At 36.6% G+C, this 18,775-nt stretch overlaps 1 protein-coding gene across 6 annotated transcripts in view; it reads left to right on the top strand.

Moving 5' to 3' along the window:
• LOC126337083 (organic cation transporter protein-like) overlaps window positions 1-18,775 on the top strand; it is a 307,774-nt gene that overhangs the window by 252,979 nt on the left and 36,020 nt on the right. For all 6 annotated transcript variants that reach the window (XM_050001432.1, XM_050001437.1, XM_050001433.1 and 3 more), the window contains 2 exons: window positions 5,216-5,344; window positions 15,890-16,059. In XM_050001432.1, coding sequence (XP_049857389.1) covers window positions 5,216-5,344; window positions 15,890-16,059 — 299 coding nt within the window. The remainder of the gene's footprint in view (window positions 1-5,215; window positions 5,345-15,889; window positions 16,060-18,775) is intronic.

Genomic DNA, 18,775 nt, shown 5'->3' with positions numbered 1-18,775 from the left:
GTCCAGAGATTTTGAAGATGTTCATCAGTGGTTGAGCCAGTGACAACAATATCATCCTGGTAATTTATACACCCAGGGACAGTGAGCAATAATTGTTCCAAGAATCGCTGCAAGAGAGCAGGGGTGCTGGCAACCCCGAATGGCAATCGTTGGTATTGATAGAGTTGGTATTGATAGAGGCCGAAAGGCGTGTTAAGGACCAGAAACTGCCGGGAAGCAGCGTTGAGAGGAAGTTTATGATAAGCTTCTGACAGGTCAAGTTTAGAAAAAAACTGGCCTACAGCAAGTTTAGTGAACAATTCTTCAGGTTGAGGCATAGGGTAAGCGTCGATAAGTCATTGAACATTTACAGTGGCTTTAAAATCACCACAGAGATGAATATCACCATTGTGCTTAGCAACGACAATGACAGGAGAGGACCACTCACTGGAAGTGACAAGAAGAAAGACCCCTGAAGCAGTGGTACGATCCAGCTCCCATTTGGCCTGATCATGAAGGGCCACAGGAATGGGCCGAGACCGAAAAAACTTAGGCCGAGCAGTGGGTTTGAGCGTGATATGAGCTTCAAAGTTGTTTGCACGGCCTAACCCAGGAGAAAAAATGGACAAAAATGTCGTCAACAAGGAATCCAATTGAGCATAAGGAATAGCATCAGAGACGATATTGACAGAGTAATCTATGGAGAACCCAAAAACGCGAAAGGCATCAAAACCAAAATGATTCTCAGCATTACTCTGGTCGACCACAAATATGAGAACAGTGTGAGTGACAGATTTGTAAGATCCCTCAGCATCAAATTGTGACAGGTGCCAGGATTGGAGAACCCAACTGAAAATACATCTGAGAATTGATGATAGTGGCAGCAGAACCAGTATCCACCTGCATGCGAACATCTCGGCCAAGTATTTGGACAGTGAGGAATAACTTCCCTGAAAGGGAAGAACTACAATTGATAGACAACACAGAATCAGAATCAGCGTCATGTTCATGAACATCATGTATGCGGTTGGATTTGCAAACGGATGACACATGACCGTTTTTTTTGCGTTTGTGACACTCGGCCCAACGTTGTGGACAATCTTGTCGTGAATGTTGCCGTGGGTTTTGCTGCAGTTTCTTAGAGTTTTGTTTACGGTTAGGCCGAGGCTGTGTTTGGGAACACAGTGCGGCCACGTTGGCTAGCGGGAACGCGTCACACGCTTCGTCAACATCGCACAGAGGTTGTATTTCCCTGATGTCACCCCATGCCTCTATTTGTGCTCCAGTGGCATGAGAAGTTTGCTGTTCTATGAGACCTTGCAATAGTTGCTCTAAAGTAGCCATGGAAACAAGTGGGTCAACGATGGAAAAGAAAAATCACTACCTCGTTGCCAATTGTAATAACTTCAAGTTGAACAAATATATTTCAAGGAAGACGGATTACATGAAAGTCACAGATCAAGTAAACAGAGTAAGACATGTGAACACTTTAACAGTCAAATCATAACTGAGTCCAAGTCTAGCAGCCGCCGGCTGGCTGGCCAGTTAGGTGGCACTGCTGTTGCATGGCTGGCAGACAGTGCCGCATGTACAGTAAGTGCGTAACTGCGTGGCGGCACTTTGGAAGATTGGTCAGTCACAACACATAGAACAACTTGAGATTGAAAGAACAACTCATACTCAACAAGGTACAACTTTAAATAAAATTTGGATATCACATTACAGTAGTAACTTAATTCACATGAAGTTTATAATTTTAAATGAGGCCACCAAGCAACATGCATAACAAGCAGGAGACTCAGATTCTATAGCCAGCCTTGGTACAAATTTCCACTCACTGCTTCAGTCTATATACATAAAATCATACCTGTATGAGACCAAAAAGTCTCTGAAATTGTCATTTCATTTGTATAAGTATTCTCACCTGGGTTTCAGACTGCATCCATCATTTACATTCGATGCTGAGGAGCTATCCTGGAACATGGAGAGCCTCGAAAATTCTGTTAATGTGTAATGGGGAATGTGAAATAGACCGGGGTGGCACTGAAAATTTGGATCAAGGAGGTAGGCATCCCAGGGTAATCTGTGCTGCTGTGTGAACCACAGTGCCAAGGCTGCTTATTGCCTAATGCACCTGCCTAGTAAGCAGGAGACCCAGGTTCAATACCCAGCCTTGATACATTGCTTCAGTCTCTATATGTAAAAATGTGACAAGACTTTGCCACATGGCTCCACTAATACCACAAGATCAATTACAGACATCACTAGATAACAACTTAATGAAAAACCCTTACACAACTAGCTCAAAGATTCTACTGTGCTCTGACAAAATTTGGTAGCCAGGATGGCAAGCAACATAGATGATAAGATCATATAATGACATATCATCCAGTAAAATGAAAAATGAATGCTAACTGTAAATTCAGAGTATTGGTGTATAAATCAACAACAGCCCAAATAACAGATACTGCAAGCAAGTGGGTGTTTCCACAATATAAATGTTGTTCAGGAAGCAGCAGGATGTAACCCACAGGCAGCCCCATGTGCAGTGACTGGAACTATCTGACAGGTAAAAAAAAAAAAAAACTGAACTGGCATCACAACTAACACAGATTTCAGACAGATACTTAAACATTGAGCAAAAGTAAAATGTCTAACTGTCCCATCGGGATAAGTTTCGCATAGTACATTTTCAATTGGCCAAACAACAACAATCGGCACTTCAGAACAGCACTGACTATTGTTTTGAAGCTGCCATCCAAGCATACCACTGGCCACAAAGTCACTGCTTTGCTACATGTAGTCCGTTCATAACAGGAAGAGCGACTACCCATTGCAATCATGCTTAAATCACTAGTCACAAGCTGCTGCCACCACTGGTGACAGGGTTACTGGGCTTATGAGTGCTTCACAATAGCCTTCATGTGCCAGCTCTTTTCAGAGTTTCCTGTAGGTCGTTCACTGCTACCACAGCAGTCACATGGCAAAGGTCACCAGTGTACTCTGCCACTATGGCAGTCCAACATTACATGCCATTGCCCATACATCACAACTTGAATCAGGGGTTGCGTTTTGGGAGGTAAATGAACAAACAATAAAATCTAATAAAATTATGATAAGTGAGAGAGGAATCGTATAGAACAGAGAAGCCACCCAAAAAGTATGCAGGTAATATACTAAACGTAATATATACCAGCTCTGTTGATTGCTGCAGAAACTTCTGGGTCCTGAAGAAAAGGTAAAAAAGTAAAATTTCCAATGAAATGAAATTTTTCAGAAAAATGTAATGATGAAAAATTGAAGTGTTAGGGAGACAACACATGAGTAAACCCCACTAGACAAGAAGAAAAAGTTATACCAAGATAGGCATGTGAACAGAATGAGTGAGATAAGGATGCCTAGGAAGGTGCACATATCAAAGGTGGGTGCCAGAGAGTAAGGAGAAAATCATGGATCAAGTGGCTAAAAGTGGAAGAAAGCAATTAGAAGAACAGGGAAGATTGGGTCAGACTAGTGACAGAGGGATGGTGGGAAGACTGGAGAAGAACAAAAGTCTTGTGTTTCATACAGACCATGGCAGAGGTGGGATGCTGTACAATATGCAATATGAAGGTGATGAATCTATGATGCTGGCTATAAAAAATGTAAAGAAATATGATAAGGCTTTAATGACTCCACAAAGCAAACTCAGTACTGTCTGCTAACAAGAAAATGTTGATGGATCCAGTGTGGAACTACACAGCTGTTGTTGCCACAGCCATATTATGACCATATTAACAGCAAACAATGAATGTCATCCCCCTCCATGGTCGGCTGTCAATCGCTTTGTTATTCTGGTCTAGGTAAGTAACTAATTAAGCTGTGTTATTCATAGCTAAAACAAGAAGAAATGTACACCTTAACATTTAATTGAACACAAGAATGAATTATGTAACTGACAAACTTCTTGAACTTGATAGTTAACAGCAGTGAGACAGAGGCAAAGCATTTTTGTAAACCAGTAAATTATACTTGTATCAGTTGCAACTGTAATCATTAGGTCATAGAGAAAACACAACATATGAATAAAAATACTCATGATTTCTGTTATGAATTTTGTTGCACATTAGTAACTGGTACAGACATTAAAGTACATCACATGTTTTAGAAAAACAAATACATTACAGTAGTTATAGAACAGATTGCATTTAATCTGTACTATTATCAAATTTTGTGTAATTGATAGCTTTCCTGTAGAAGCTCATCTACAGAATGGAAACTCTGTATATAACAGGTGATGTCCTGACTGACTGACTCATCAGTATCCAGCCCAAACTGCCAAGGATAGAAACTTGGTATTTGGAGAGGGTGTTGGTCTTATACTGTTGATGTTGTTTAATAAGGAACTTTTGAAATTCCATCCCTAAGGGGATGGAATAGAGGATGAAAATATTTGAGAAATTATATTGTTATGTAAAAACATGTTTAAAGCTAAATCTATGAAAATTGATATCAGACTGTATTAAGGAATGAAAGTTTTTATGGAAATATCAGCACAAAACCTCAAATGGAAGGGTTCACGAAGTCCTCTGACTCGGGCTACCAGAATCATGTTGTGGTTAGAAGCAGATTCAGGAAGGAACATGCTTCAATGGCCTTGGTAACTGTGAAAAGTTTAGAAGGTTTTGCAGTTTGTGAATGACATAAAAATCTTTGCAGATCATAGAGTCTATGCAGTTGAAGCAGCAGGCACTAAGCTAGTATGACATTAAGTACTGTGTATTTGTTTGTTTGTGTTTGTGTGTGTGTGTGTGTGTGTGTGTGTGTGTTTACATTACAAAATACATTCAAATATCAGAAATAGTCCCAGAGTACTTACAGTTAAGGCAATACATAGGAGTAGTTTACCATTGCTTACCTAGTCTCCCTCCCTACAGTTTCTCTTTCATTTCCCAGTCTGTTCAAGTATTTTTATCGCTTATCACTAGCTTCATCTTCATCAGTGGTTGTTGACATGAAAAATGTGGAATTTCAGCATGCCCCAGAGTACATATTAAACTGTATGGTCTCCTATAACTGGTTGGGAAAGCCAGTTCAGTGGTCAGAGGAACCCAAGGCATACCATCTCCAGAACTATCACATCTATTAAATTACTGTAGCGTTCAAACCAAAGTGATGACAGCTTTAGCTTTTTTAATTTGGGAATACTGAATATACACCTGTTTGAGATGTAATGTAATTTGGCTTCCAATTTCAGATACATTCCAGAAAGTCCTGAATGGAAGCCTAAGAAGAAACTAAGGAAGAAGAAACAAATACCATTTGAAGATGATGGCCTGAAAACAGATAAAACTACTAATGAAATACATGCAAATTTAGGAGGAAGGTAAGATGTCATAACAAGTGCCAACTGTAAGTGATAGATTAATCACTATTATTCTACAAAACAAACCATTTTGTGTTATAACAACAAGATAATGGAAACTCCAGCAAGAAAACAATATTTTTTAAAAATAATTAGCAAAGGTAACTTGCTCATTTGCAGCTGACTGATGTGTGGCCCATAGAAATACATAACAGCACAGGAACACCACAAGCTTTAGAGCTGTCTTTCTTTACTAGCAGTGTCAGTAACTCATTGTGTGTGTGTGTGTGTGTGTCTGTGTGTGTGTCTGTGGAAAGCAGTAGCCAAAATGCTAGTAATTTCTCAGTGCTGTTATGTGTTTCCAGACACTATGTTTCAGTTAAATACACATGAGTAAATAAGTGGTTGCCTTTCCTCATTTTTGCTTATTTTCATGTTCCAATAATTATGATTTTACTTGTGAATTTTTATTTCTCTATTACCATAGGATGACTATAAGATACAGAGATCCGTGCCAGAAAATTAACAGTTCTGTGTATTGGGCATGTATGTAACCAATACAAAGCAATTTTCTCATAATTAATTGCCTCTATAGCTATGCAGTGGTGCTGGTTCAAATCCTTATGGTGGAAGAAATTTTTGTCACATTTGAGTGTTTTCATAACAAAAAACATTCCCATTTATTATAGCAGGCTGGTTGAAAATAGACTCGATCAAGATCAGTAAAGTGTATAATCTCTTAATCTGTCTGTGTTACTTAGTATTCACTTAAAGAGTTACTGATCATGTTGTTTGGATTTTATCCCTCAGAAGTTTAGAAATACGACCAAAATAAAGAACAAATGAGATATGTACATAGATCTAAAAATGGGTTTAATTAAGGAATATGATTATCCAAAGTACAGAAAAACTCTTCACTAAATTTATTATTCACATCTAAAGATTTATGCATATGCTAGTCATCTTTTTAGAAACTGAAATGTTATTTTCAAATTATTTTTGTAGTATTGTACCTGGGATCTTCCTTGGGGGTAAAAGTTAGCTGAGGTGATGGGCTCTCTACCCTCCCCCTCCTAGTGCCACAGTGCAGAAAGTCTGTATTCCACCTACAGTCAAGTCAATAACCATGAAGCAGGCTTGCACTGCAGACTTTATTTTCAAATTATTTTTGTAGTATTGTACCTGGGATCTTCCTTGGGGGTAAAAGTTAGCTGAGGTGATGGGCTCTCTACCCTTCCCCTCCTAGTGCCACAGTGCAGAAAGTCTGTATTCCACCTGCAGTGAAGCCAATAACCATGAAGCAGGCTTGCACTGCAGACTTTACCTTATTCTTTACTAACACTGAAGTACCATGTTGTTCGTTTTTGAGGTCTTCAGTCCAAAAACTGGTTTGATGCAACTCTCCATGCTATATTATCCTTTGCAAGTATCATCACCTCCAGATAACTACTGAAACCCACATTCACCTGAACATGTTTGCTGTACTTGTTTCTTTGTCACCCTCTACAATTTTTACCCTCCTTCCACTTTCTTTAAATACTAACTGATAACTGATACTTCCTTGATATATCCGAATTTGTTCTATAAACCACTCCCTTCTTTCAGTCAAGTTATGCCAAAAGTTTTTTTCTCTCCAATTCTATCAGTACCTCCTCATTAGCTATGCCATCCACCCATCTAATCTTCAGCATTTTTCTGTAGCACCACATTTCAAATGGTTCTATTCTCTTCTTGTCTGAACTGCTTATTGTCCACATTTCAGTTTTATACAAGGTTACACACCACACATATGCCTTCAGAAAAGAGTTCCTAATACAAAGACTTATATTTGACATTAACAAATACCCTTCTTCAGAAATGCCTTTCTTGTCACTGCCAGTCTACATTTTATATCCATTCAACTTTGGCCATTATCAGTTATTTTACTGCCCAGACATAAAAACTCATCAGCTACTTTTAGTGCCTCATTTTATTTACAAAATCCCTCAACATCACCTGATTTAATTCGACTGCATGCCATTACCTGTCTTTTGTTTTTGGTAATGCCATCTTATATCGTCCTATTTATCCATCTAACTGCACTTCCAAGCCTTTTGCTGTGTGTGACAGATTACAATGTCATCAGCAAGCCTTGAAGTTTTTACTTCTTTTCCTTAACTTTGATTCCTTCTCCAATTCTTCTATGGCTTCCTTTACTGCTTGCTCAGTGTAAAGATTAAATAAAACTATTTCACTACTGTTTCAACCACAGCTTCGCTTTATACATGCTTCTATAGACTTACATTTGTCCTCTATCCTTTCCTTATGACCATTTTGCACTTTCTGCCAATCTCATTTTTTTTAGACATTTGTAATTTTTTTTTTTTTTGCCTGCTTTATTTGCTGCATTTTTAGATTTTTCTCTTTTCATGTGACTCTCTGCTGCCTTCACTATTTCATCTCTTGAAGTTATGCATTCGTCTTCACTGTATTCCTTTCCCCTGTTTCAATCAATTATTGCATAATGTTCCCTTTGAAACACTGAACAACCTCTGGTTCTTTCACCTTCTTCAGGTCCCATCTACTTAATTTCCTACCTTTTGCAAAATGTTCCATTTTAATTTACAGTTTACACAGGGTCATCTGCCCCTGGAAATGTCTTGTAGCTTAAAATCCAGTTCCAGAATATCATTATATAACATATATGAAACCTTCCACAGTCTTCAGGTCTCTTCCACAAATACCTTTAATCTTATCCTTCCACTTGTCACCAGTAAGGTTTTTAGCCTCTTCATAAAAATTTACTTGTTTCAAAAGAATCGAGAGGTGTAAGATGTACAAATAACTCTACTTATATTCATTTTCTCATTGTTGGTTGCAGTTTGTCATTTCCAGGAGTACATTCTTCAGGCTGAATTTTTTTTTTAACTTTGTGGGTTCCAGATGACTAGATAAATTTTAAGTAAGACTGTAGCATGATTTCTGATTGCACCTGTTTTTTATTATGTCCCATTCTTCTACATTACACTGTCTTTACAACTTCCATAAAACAGAAATTTACATTGTTATCGCCAAACATAAAAACACACCTGATTCCATCAGACGAATGTCCACTACGACTACATTCTGCAGTACTAACAGTATTCCAAAGAGTTTAAAAACCAAAAGAATTTTCAAACTCTATTGACAATAGAAGGATCTTCACCAAGTTACATAATTATTTTATAAACGAATCCAGAAACAAATTTTATAATTAGAGTCAGATTGTAATTAATAATAGGCATTTAAGGGTGCCATATATTTAGAAATTTCAGATATTTCTAAAAGAAGAATAATTTTAGCTGTACATACAGAGTTAGTACATATTGATTGTAACAAATTAATTTTCTTTATACATTTTAGCCTGAAATATAATACATTGTACACAACATGATATGAAATTCTTTTAGTTATATAGCTGAGATAATGTTCACCTATACAAGATTCAAAAAATTCCTGGTATCAATTATTCCTATTAAAGAAAGCTAATGTTAGAGCATAGTGTCCCAATACAAACCTTTTTCATGGTTCTTTCAACAAGTGTTAGTAATGATTCAAATATACTCTGTGAAAAATTTTACCAATTGACTTCCTCTTTCATTTCTTTTCACTTCCTCTTTCATTTCTTTTCCTAGTCCATATTCTCCTACTATTTTACCTTCATTTTCTGCTAAAAATTACAGCAACCCATCACAATAAAATTTTTGTCTTCCATAACTATCGGAATAATTTATTGTATCTCATCATACATTCTTTCAGTCTCTTCAATAGCTGCAGATCTAGATGGCATATAAACTTGTACTACTGTGGTGTGTGTTGGCTTTGTGTCTGCCTTGGTTATGATAATGCATCCACCATGCTGCTCATAGTAGCTTACACTGACTCCCATTTTTTTCATACATTATTAAACCTACTATTGCATTACCTCTATTTGATTTCATGTGTATAGCCCTGTAGTCACCAGACCAGAAGTCCTGTTCATCTTGTCACTGGACTTCAGTGATGACAACTATATTTAACACCAATCTGTCGATTTCCCTTTTTAAATTTTCTAACCTACATACCTGATTGAGGGATTTAACATTCTGTGATCTAATCTGCAGAATGCCAGTTTGGTTTTTCTTGATGGTGATATCCTCCTGAGAAGTCCCTGCCTGGAGATTCAAATGTGGGACTGATGATGATATTTGGTTTGTGGGGCGCTCAACATTGTGGTCATCAGCACCCAAATGGGGGACTATTTTACCTCTAGAATATTTTATCCAGAAGGATGACATCATCATTTAACCATACAGTAGAGCTACATGTCTCTGGGAACTACTTTCTGCAGTTTGCAATACCAGCAAAGCAATATCATGTTTGCTGATATTATAAGGCCAGATCAGTCCATTTCTGAAACTGCTGAAAAGACTGTTGTCACTCTTCAGGAACCACAGGTTTTTATGCCCTCTAAATAAATAGTACTCCATTTGGTTGCCTCTAACTGCAGCTGTGTGTATTGTTGAGGTTAGCAAGCCACCCAACCTTGGCAATGTCTGTGGTTCATGGTGCAGTGCAATGTATAAGTACCATGTACAAGAATAAATTTATATCAGTTTTGCAAAGCAAGGAGGGATAACAATGTTATATATTACTCACAGTTAAATACAAACGTACAACTTGTGCTTAACTGGTAGCAGAAAAGACAGAAAAACAGAAATTTTCGCAAAATAACAAGCTTTCAGAAACAGTGGTTCCTTCATCCATCAAAAGGGAGAAAAGAGTTAGAAGAAAAAAGACTACTCATCTATTAACATCTATTAACCAGAAAAATCAGCTCACTCTTGATCCACAGAAGATATAGTATGAAATAATAAAATGCTAGCAACACATGAGTTTGGAAAGTTTGAGTTATAAGTGAGATAGTAAGCCAAACCATAAACAGAAGCATAGAAGAGGCACAAAAGGGAAGTAGAACTGGAAAAGGAAGGAACAATGGAATAGTGAAGATGAAGCATTTAGGAAATGAGAGTATCAGTTGATGTCATTAGGAGATAGTCTGAAGGGAGAAATTACTACAATTTAAGCCCAAGTTGGAGGCTGGTACCTAACATGTTCTAGAGCAATTTTTCATCTGAAAAGTTCTAAATTACTGGTACTAGATGAAGTATTGATTTTGTGTGTGTAATAAAGCAGTGCTTAGATTATGGCTGCTGTGTTGCAGGACTTGCTCTTTGTCAAGGTCCTTGGGGATGAAAGAACCATCTGAAATCCTACTGCCACCTCACAGTTTGCTTCTGTCATCAACATTCTCCATGAACATCATTCATCTGTTGAACACTTTCTCAATCTATATCCTCCTTTAAAGCAAACGTCTGATGTATTTCCTCTGCAGCTTATTCAGTTTCATACTTTACCAGACCAGTAATTGCATGATGTTTAAGTATTTTATGTACAAATAGATGAAGGTTACTCTCATGGGAACCAGGATACTGTCCACACTTTCCATAAGCCAGTAAAATGGGACTTTCAGGTGATATACTGACCTTTAGTCTGTGTCTTGTTCAATCTAAAACTAAGAAGATGCTGGACTGCTCTATTTTATATGCTTTTTTATTTTGTGCTCATTTTATTTATTTATTTATTTATTTTTTTAATTGTGTAGACATCTCTGTTTTTCATTATATGGCAAACCACCACCAAACTGATGTGTATGAGGAAGTCATTTATTTCCAGATACAAAAATGTATTTTCTTGTTTTGAAATTTATTCATTCAGATTGTTTTCAAAACTATGTTACAAAGTTCAAATGAATGTCAGCCAGTTATTAAGAAGAAATGTTTACTTGCAGCAAATTTTGTGTCATACATGGATGAATATGCAATAGGAATACCAGTTTATAAAGAAAAACAAATCATCTCAATCACAGATACATTTCACTGACTCCAGTATTCCCAAATCTTTTTGACAAACTAGCCTACAATGGAAATCTGTTTTGCACTTCAGGGTATAACTTGCTAAATGCCACAGCTGTTTGTAAAGGATTCTTTAATGAGAAAGCCATATATGCTCTCATAAATAAAGTACTGGCTGAGCATAACAGCAAAAACTACCCTGTTGGTATATTCTGTGACTCAGACAATGACTCTGATTTTGTGGGCCATGGAATTGTACTTCAGATACTAAAATGTTATGGAGGTGGTGGCATCCATCTCATATGGGTGAAGCTTATAACAGCAATCAGCATGGAATATTCAGCTTGGGAATAAAACTTGACTTAGGAGGGAAGGTCCATACAAGGTTCAGTACTAAGTCTACTTAAACAACTTTCTGGTTACTGTCTTTGAGGTAGCCTTCACCCCTCTCAGTAATATGTTTTTAATCTCCTCTGCATTTGTAAAATGTTGGGCCTTGAAAGTTTTCTTAGTTTTTTCAAACAGAAAAAAGTCACATGGGCCCAGGTCTGGCAAATATGGGTGCTTGGGCATTGTTTTAGTATTGTTTTTGACAAAAATTCATGAACAAGCAATAAAGTTCAAACAGGTGCATTATCTTGGTGCAAAAGTCATGATTTTTTTTTATTCTTCCACTGGGATTGTTGAGCCTTAGTTTTGATCTCATGTCCATAAACACATGTTTCTGTGCCTGTTGTGGCACATTTCAATAGTTCCCCATCATCTACATCTACATCTACATCTACATCCGTACTCCGCAAGCCACCTGACGGTGTGTGGCGTGGCGTTGACTTAATCCAGTGACTCCTGACCAAATAGCATTTGTCACAGTTTTGGAACAGAGTTAGTTGTCACCCATTTCATATCTAAAATATCTGAAAAAATGTCATGGCATCAGCTAATTGATATGCCATCCTCAACAAATTACACTAATATAACATACAAAATTCCCATTGTTTCTAACATTCCTTCTATTGTGTAAAGCAGATCATCCCCACATCTTGCAGAAGCGTTTTTAGGGACTGTGGAATTCTTAAATTCACTTCCCAATGTAATTTCTACTTTCCTGATACATTGTCGTAAGATTGAAAAATAATTTCCATATACACCTTGCCTCCACATCTAGGATTCAGAATGGAGTTACACACTCTAGCATGAAGGGATTCAACAAGCTCTCACCTAACATAAAGCAAGAAATTGGGAGTCCATACCAGTTCAAATTAAGATAATAAACATACCTCAATTAGCCATTCTTTCTACAAATTATGTGAATATCTAAATTGAGAGATAGAAAAGCTGTGATAGCTACATGGAAAGTAGTAATGATCATTGTAAATCTGCACGAGTAGTAATGTACTATACAAATGATTAATTTCCCCTGTTAGTTATATAGTTCCATATCCCATTAATCATATGTTCAATTAATTGTAATTATTTGGAATGATGTTGGTTGCTTTTTTCTTCCTAGATGTAAATTAATATTTCCTACCTACCACCATTTACTTATTATATAAATTGAAAAATACCATTGTAATCAAGTAATAGGAAGCGACCAATAGCTAGCAAACAGCAGCTATAGAATAGGCTACAGTTGAGATGTTGGTAGCTTTTTTCAAAGGACCTTTCTTTTTAATTTCCTCAATAAAATTTAGTTCTTATAAGCATTAATAGCATTATCATAGATTAAGTTTATGTGATTTCCATGTCTTTTTTTTAATGTACACCTTGACTCATTCTACGTTCATGGAAGTTCTTCTTCATGACAGGATCCATGGAATATGGGGATTGAAAGAATGAATAAATTGGAAAATCATAAAGGCTGAGGGCTGTAATAGTCACAGCAAAATAATAAATCAAGCAGTAAAGTGGAGATTGTACAGAACCTGATAAAATGTGAGACCAACGACGATACAAAAATCAATCCAAACAGGAATATTTGTTACACTGTTAATTTAGAAAAATCTACATCTGAAAGTAACAACCACAAACTAAACTTAGTTTTGTTCACTGTGAATGAAAAAAAAAATGCAGAAAATCAACAGCTTCAGATAGAAGCAGTTAGTTACTCAAAAAGAAATAACTGACAGCAGGCAATACTTTTAAGGTTTCAACTCACAATCAGAAGTGAAATTATTAGTATCTGTTTCAAGAACACCAGTTGTTCTTATTATTAGTAAGTCAAAATTATATACAACTTTGATACATAGCCATATCTCCCCAAAGAGAAAAAAAAAGTATTTCATAAATACTAGCATGGACTGCCTATAGAAAAACTTTTGTCTGCATTGTAGAAAGAGGCCACAGCATCCATTACAGTTTTGCTTCCATAATGTATATTATCTAGAAAATGTCACTTTGACATTTTAAGTGATCTAAATAAAATGATTTTTCTGTTATCTAGTGAAATATTTTGTCTGCATAAACTACAATTCCCCACTGATATATTATAGCATCAAGGAGGTACATCTTTCTGTTATAAACCTGTATTTTATCCAAACTGCAGGAAATAAATATATGACATAGCAAAGGGAATTTTAATCATCATATTTTTTCTGGATACATAGACTACTGGCAGCACACTTCTTTTTCAATGATTTGCCTAGGCACACATTGATATACTGCTAAAATAACTTAATAAGAAACGCCAAGATAATTATGTTTTCTATAATTACAAGCATCTCGCTAGCATCAAGGCTATCAATAAATCCACAAATGATGAATTTAAAAACATCAAAAAGCAAAACAAACAAAATCTATATTTGAGAACTGTTTGTGTTTTATCCTATTTAAAGAGATTGAATGGTATGCAGGAAAGTTATTTCAAAGGAACAGTGAAGATTGGAGCATTCTAGAGATAGAGTTGAAATTGAAAATAGTGTAACATTTAAAGTTTAAAAACACATGAAGGTAGAATCTGCCATGGTTCCTATTCATACATCACTTATAAGGAAAGAATAATGTGAGCAAAAGAGGTACAACAGGTGGACTGTAGGTTGTTGCAAAGCAGGTTTCTGTTTAAAAAGTTCAGAGTTAGTTTTTTTGAGTCATCAGTCTTCTGACTGGTTTGATGCAGCCCACCTCTAATTTCTCTTATGTGCCAACCTCTTCATTTCAGAACAGCACTTGCAACCTATGTCCTCAATTATGTGCTGGATGTATGCCAATCTCTGGATTCCTTTACAGTTTTTGCCCTATACAGCTTCCTCCAGTACCATGGAAGTCAGTCCCTGATATCTTAACAGATGTCCTATCATCTTGTCTCTTCTCCTTGTCATTTTTTTTCCAAATATTCCTTTCCTCTCTGATTCTGCAGAGAACCTCCTCATTCCTTACCTTATCAGTCCACCTAATTTTCAGCATTCATCTGTAGCACCACGTCTCAAATGCTTTGGTTCTCTTCTGTTCTGGTTTTCCCACAGTCCATGTTTCACTACCATACAATGTTGTGTTCCAAATGTATATTCTCAGAAATTCCTTCCTCAAATTAAAGCCTATGTTTAAAACTAGTACACTTCTCTTGGCCAGGGATTCTCTTCTTGCCAGTGCTAGACTGCTTTTGATATCCTCCTTGCTCCATCCGTCATTGGTTATTTTCCTGCAACAGGTGGCAGAATTCCTTAACTTCATCTACTTCGTGACCATCAATCCTGATGTCAAGTTTCACGCTGTTCTCATTACTGCTACTTCTCATTACTTTCGTCTTTCTTCGATTTACTCTCAGTCTGTATTCTGTACTCATTGAACATTTCTTTTATTTCTGTTAGTGCTTCTTTGATGAACAGATTGAACAGTAGGGGTGAAAGACTGCATCTCTGTCTTCCACCCTTTTCAATCCAAGCATTTCGTTCTTGGTCATCCACTCTTATTATTCCCTCTTGGTTCTTGAACATAGGTATATTAATGTGCCTCTCCCTATAACTTACCCCTATTTTTCACAGAATTTTGAACACCTTGCACCATTTTACATTGTTGAACACTTTTTCTCAGTTGACAAATCCTATGAACGTGTCTTGATTTTTCTTTAGTCTTGCATCCACTATCAACTGCAATGTGTGAAATGCCTCTCTGGTGCCTTTACCTTTCTAAAGCCAAACTGATCATCATCTAACACATCCTCAGTATTTGTTAACCTCACTAAGTTATTCTGTTTAACTCTGCCATCAGTACTGAAAATTACCCACAACCCTTAAGAACGAGAACCATATAACATCATAAACCATTTTTCACAAATTATTTCATGAACTGAATGATCCAGTTGTGTTAAAGGCCACAATTAAATTTAATAAAACTGTCTTACTTTATGTTTCTTAAACCATACTTGTGTAGATTATAAATTACACTTCACTGCCAAGTTTCATATCTTTTCTGATACAAGAGTCTTAAGATAAACTATGTTCGCACTACATATGATAACGTGATACACAAAAACTCAGATTATTTTGCTGCAACATACAAACACGGACAACACTGTTATTCTTGTGTGTTTGCATGTGTGATACACATTCCACATAATTACACCATTATCATGGAGAATCTCACATATTTTGTTTAAATCAAAAGGATTCAGATATTTCAATTATCTATTAAATTGAATGCTCTGTTTTCTACATTTCAGAGTGGAGAAAATTAAGGCTCCACACCAGTCTCTGCATAAGGAATCAACACAGAAGTTTAAGTACATTGGTCTTCATGCTGCATGGGCCTTCACTGTTGTAACATACTATGGAGGTTTACTGAACACAAAAAATTTAGGCCCAGAGTTGTTTCTTAATATAGCCACAGCTGGTATGTATATTAATCTGAAGGTGTTTTAAGTATAAGTTTATGTATAAAAGTGAAAAAAATAAGAGTCCATTTCCATAGGCAAATAGTATGAGCCAGATTTTCAGTAAAAAAATTAACTGAACGATAACAATCTTTGTGCCTGCAAAGATTTAAAATCAAAAATAAATAGATGACAAACTCAGCCATATGTGAACAGTGTAAGGCTACTTATCAACGATAATTTTGAAATCAGGGGTGGTAATGGGATGCGAATGCACCAAATGCATTTTTATGTAATGTGTGCTGGAAGCAGTACTATGAAAGAATAAGAATGGGAATGGTGCTAACGTATTCTTTAGTCATTAGACAATGAAGCAGTCAGTAAAGATGAATAGAAGTTTTAATACACCATTAAAATAATGTGACCAGAACTGGAATGGAATTTAATATATAGTACACGGAAACACTGCCATAGGATGTAATTCACTCTTAGCAGTGATAGTGGTCCACATATATAGCAGTGGCAGATAGTCTGAGGCCAGTCAGAAATTTAGTTAGGAGGGAGACCTTCATTGTGGTATAGCAGCATTTATTTATGTAACAGGCTCCATTACCTAGTAATATTACACATTTGTAGGTTAACTTAAAATGTTATCTATGCCAGTAAAAATAATCAATTTTTTACAACAAAATATAATTGGATAGGTAAAAAACCTAGTCACCAAGCAGGAGCAGCATAACACACATGTAAAAGTATTACAGTTTGCAAGCTTTTGGAGCCAGTGGCGCCTTGTTCTTGAAGAAGGGCTCAAAGAGAAGGAAGAGGAGTGAAGGCTAAGGACTGGTAAGGTTTGGGGGAAAGGGGTAGAGTTCTGAAAAGTCACCCAGGACCTCGGATCAGGGGAGACTTACTGGACGGGATGAGAACTTTCTTCTCATCCCATCTGGTAGATCTCACCTAACCCAGGGTTCTGGGTGAGTTTTCGGAACTCTACTCCTTTTCGTAAACCTCACCAGTCCTTTTCCTTCATCCATCTTCCTTCCTTCTCCTTCTTCCAGAAGAAGGAGCCACTGGCTCTGGAAGCTTGTAAACTTTAATACCTCCCCATGTGTGTTCTCCTGCTGCCTCTTAAAATGTTATCTGTTATCTTAGAGTAACAAAGATAGAACAACTCCTACAGTAACATCTTATTCCTTACTTTCCTAATACAAAATCAGAACACATCAGGTCTTATCAATTTACTTCAGTATGACATATGTTGTTGTTGTTGTTGTTGTGATCTACAGTCTGAACACTTGATCTGATGCAGCTCTCCACACTAGTCTGTCTTGTGCAAGCCTCTTCATCTCTGCATAAATACTGAAACCTACATCCATTTGAACCTGTAATCAAAACGTGCTCTCCATCTACTACAATTTTTACCCTCAAACTTCTTTCCATTACCAAAGTGATGTTTCCTTAATTTCTCAGGATGTATCCAAGCAACCAATCCCTCGTTTCACTCAAGTTAATATTTTTAATGGAAATTAGCAGTGCACTATTGGTATGTGCATGTTCTTCTGTACGACAATCTCCTGATTAACAGACTATCAGCCTATATGATACATTCAGGTGTTTCAATATATTTTGTCTTGATTAGCTTTTTCTCATATTCTACAAACTTACTGTCTTTTGTTCTTCCAGCTGTTGCAATAAGCATCTAACTTCTGTACTGTTTCCATTATCTTCATCTCCTTTATCCATAAAGTGCTTGAAAATGCTGGAGGTATTGTGGATTCTGTTTAGTACTTAATATTTTTTACAGTTTCTGATGGTATTCAAATCAATTAGTCTCATTACAGTGATCCAGGATCTTCATCAGAGTGTTTATTCTATTAGGCACTGTAGCACGAATGACAAAAAGCATCCAGTCCTACAAGTATATAACAGGGAACCAATATTTCTGTCTGGTTTCAACAGAAGACTTCATGAGCATGCTTGTGCATGCGCTTCAAAAAGTCTCAAATCCCCTCATTCCATGAGACACTGTGGAGAAGTTTGGAATAGGGTATTTGACTGTTTTCTGGAAATAGTCTTGAATGATTAATTACGTCATTTTATGCTCCTAATATGCTTTTATCTTCTTTAATTTCAGTATTCTTGTATAAAAATGGAAATGAAATCCAAATTATTTGAAAGCCCACTAAAATGCTTGATTCGAGTCATTTGATACCTGTGATGTCACTGGCTAGCTCACTGCTTCTCCTGTCACAATGCTAATTTACTGTGACATCTTGTTTTGGAAGTTACATTTTGGAAAATGTGTTACAAATATTTGCAGTACCATACTTTACAAATACATGAATAAAAACTCCTGAAAAGTTGTTTTAGAGTGTCACAGAGAATTAGAAGATGCATAAAATGTAGTTGCACTACATAAAATGTAGTTGCCATCACATTGGCGAACAAGTTCACTAACTTAATTAAAAATGTGTTGCACTGTGAAATTAACATTAATTTGCCCCTGACATTTGCTCTCCCACTGTTACAACAAAGGATAGTGTCAGTCAATGAAATTAAGCTACTAGTGAAAATTGTCGTTTCACCCAACAAACCTGAATTATTTGGCAGCTCAGCTGTTAGAGAGGTAGACCATCGAATTTTATAAGATGATTTTCATAGATCGCTGAGTCGAATCTTAACTAAAAGGACATTTAACTTACTTGCAGAATGACTTGACAGTCCTCTCATATGAAA

This window comes from Schistocerca gregaria, chromosome 2, assembly GCF_023897955.1.
Source record: "Schistocerca gregaria isolate iqSchGreg1 chromosome 2, iqSchGreg1.2, whole genome shotgun sequence".
In the NCBI taxonomy this organism is placed as follows: Eukaryota; Metazoa; Arthropoda; class Insecta; order Orthoptera; family Acrididae; genus Schistocerca; species Schistocerca gregaria.
The sequence above is the reverse complement of the archived record's forward strand: the minus strand, read 5'-3'. Positions and strand labels throughout refer to the sequence as shown.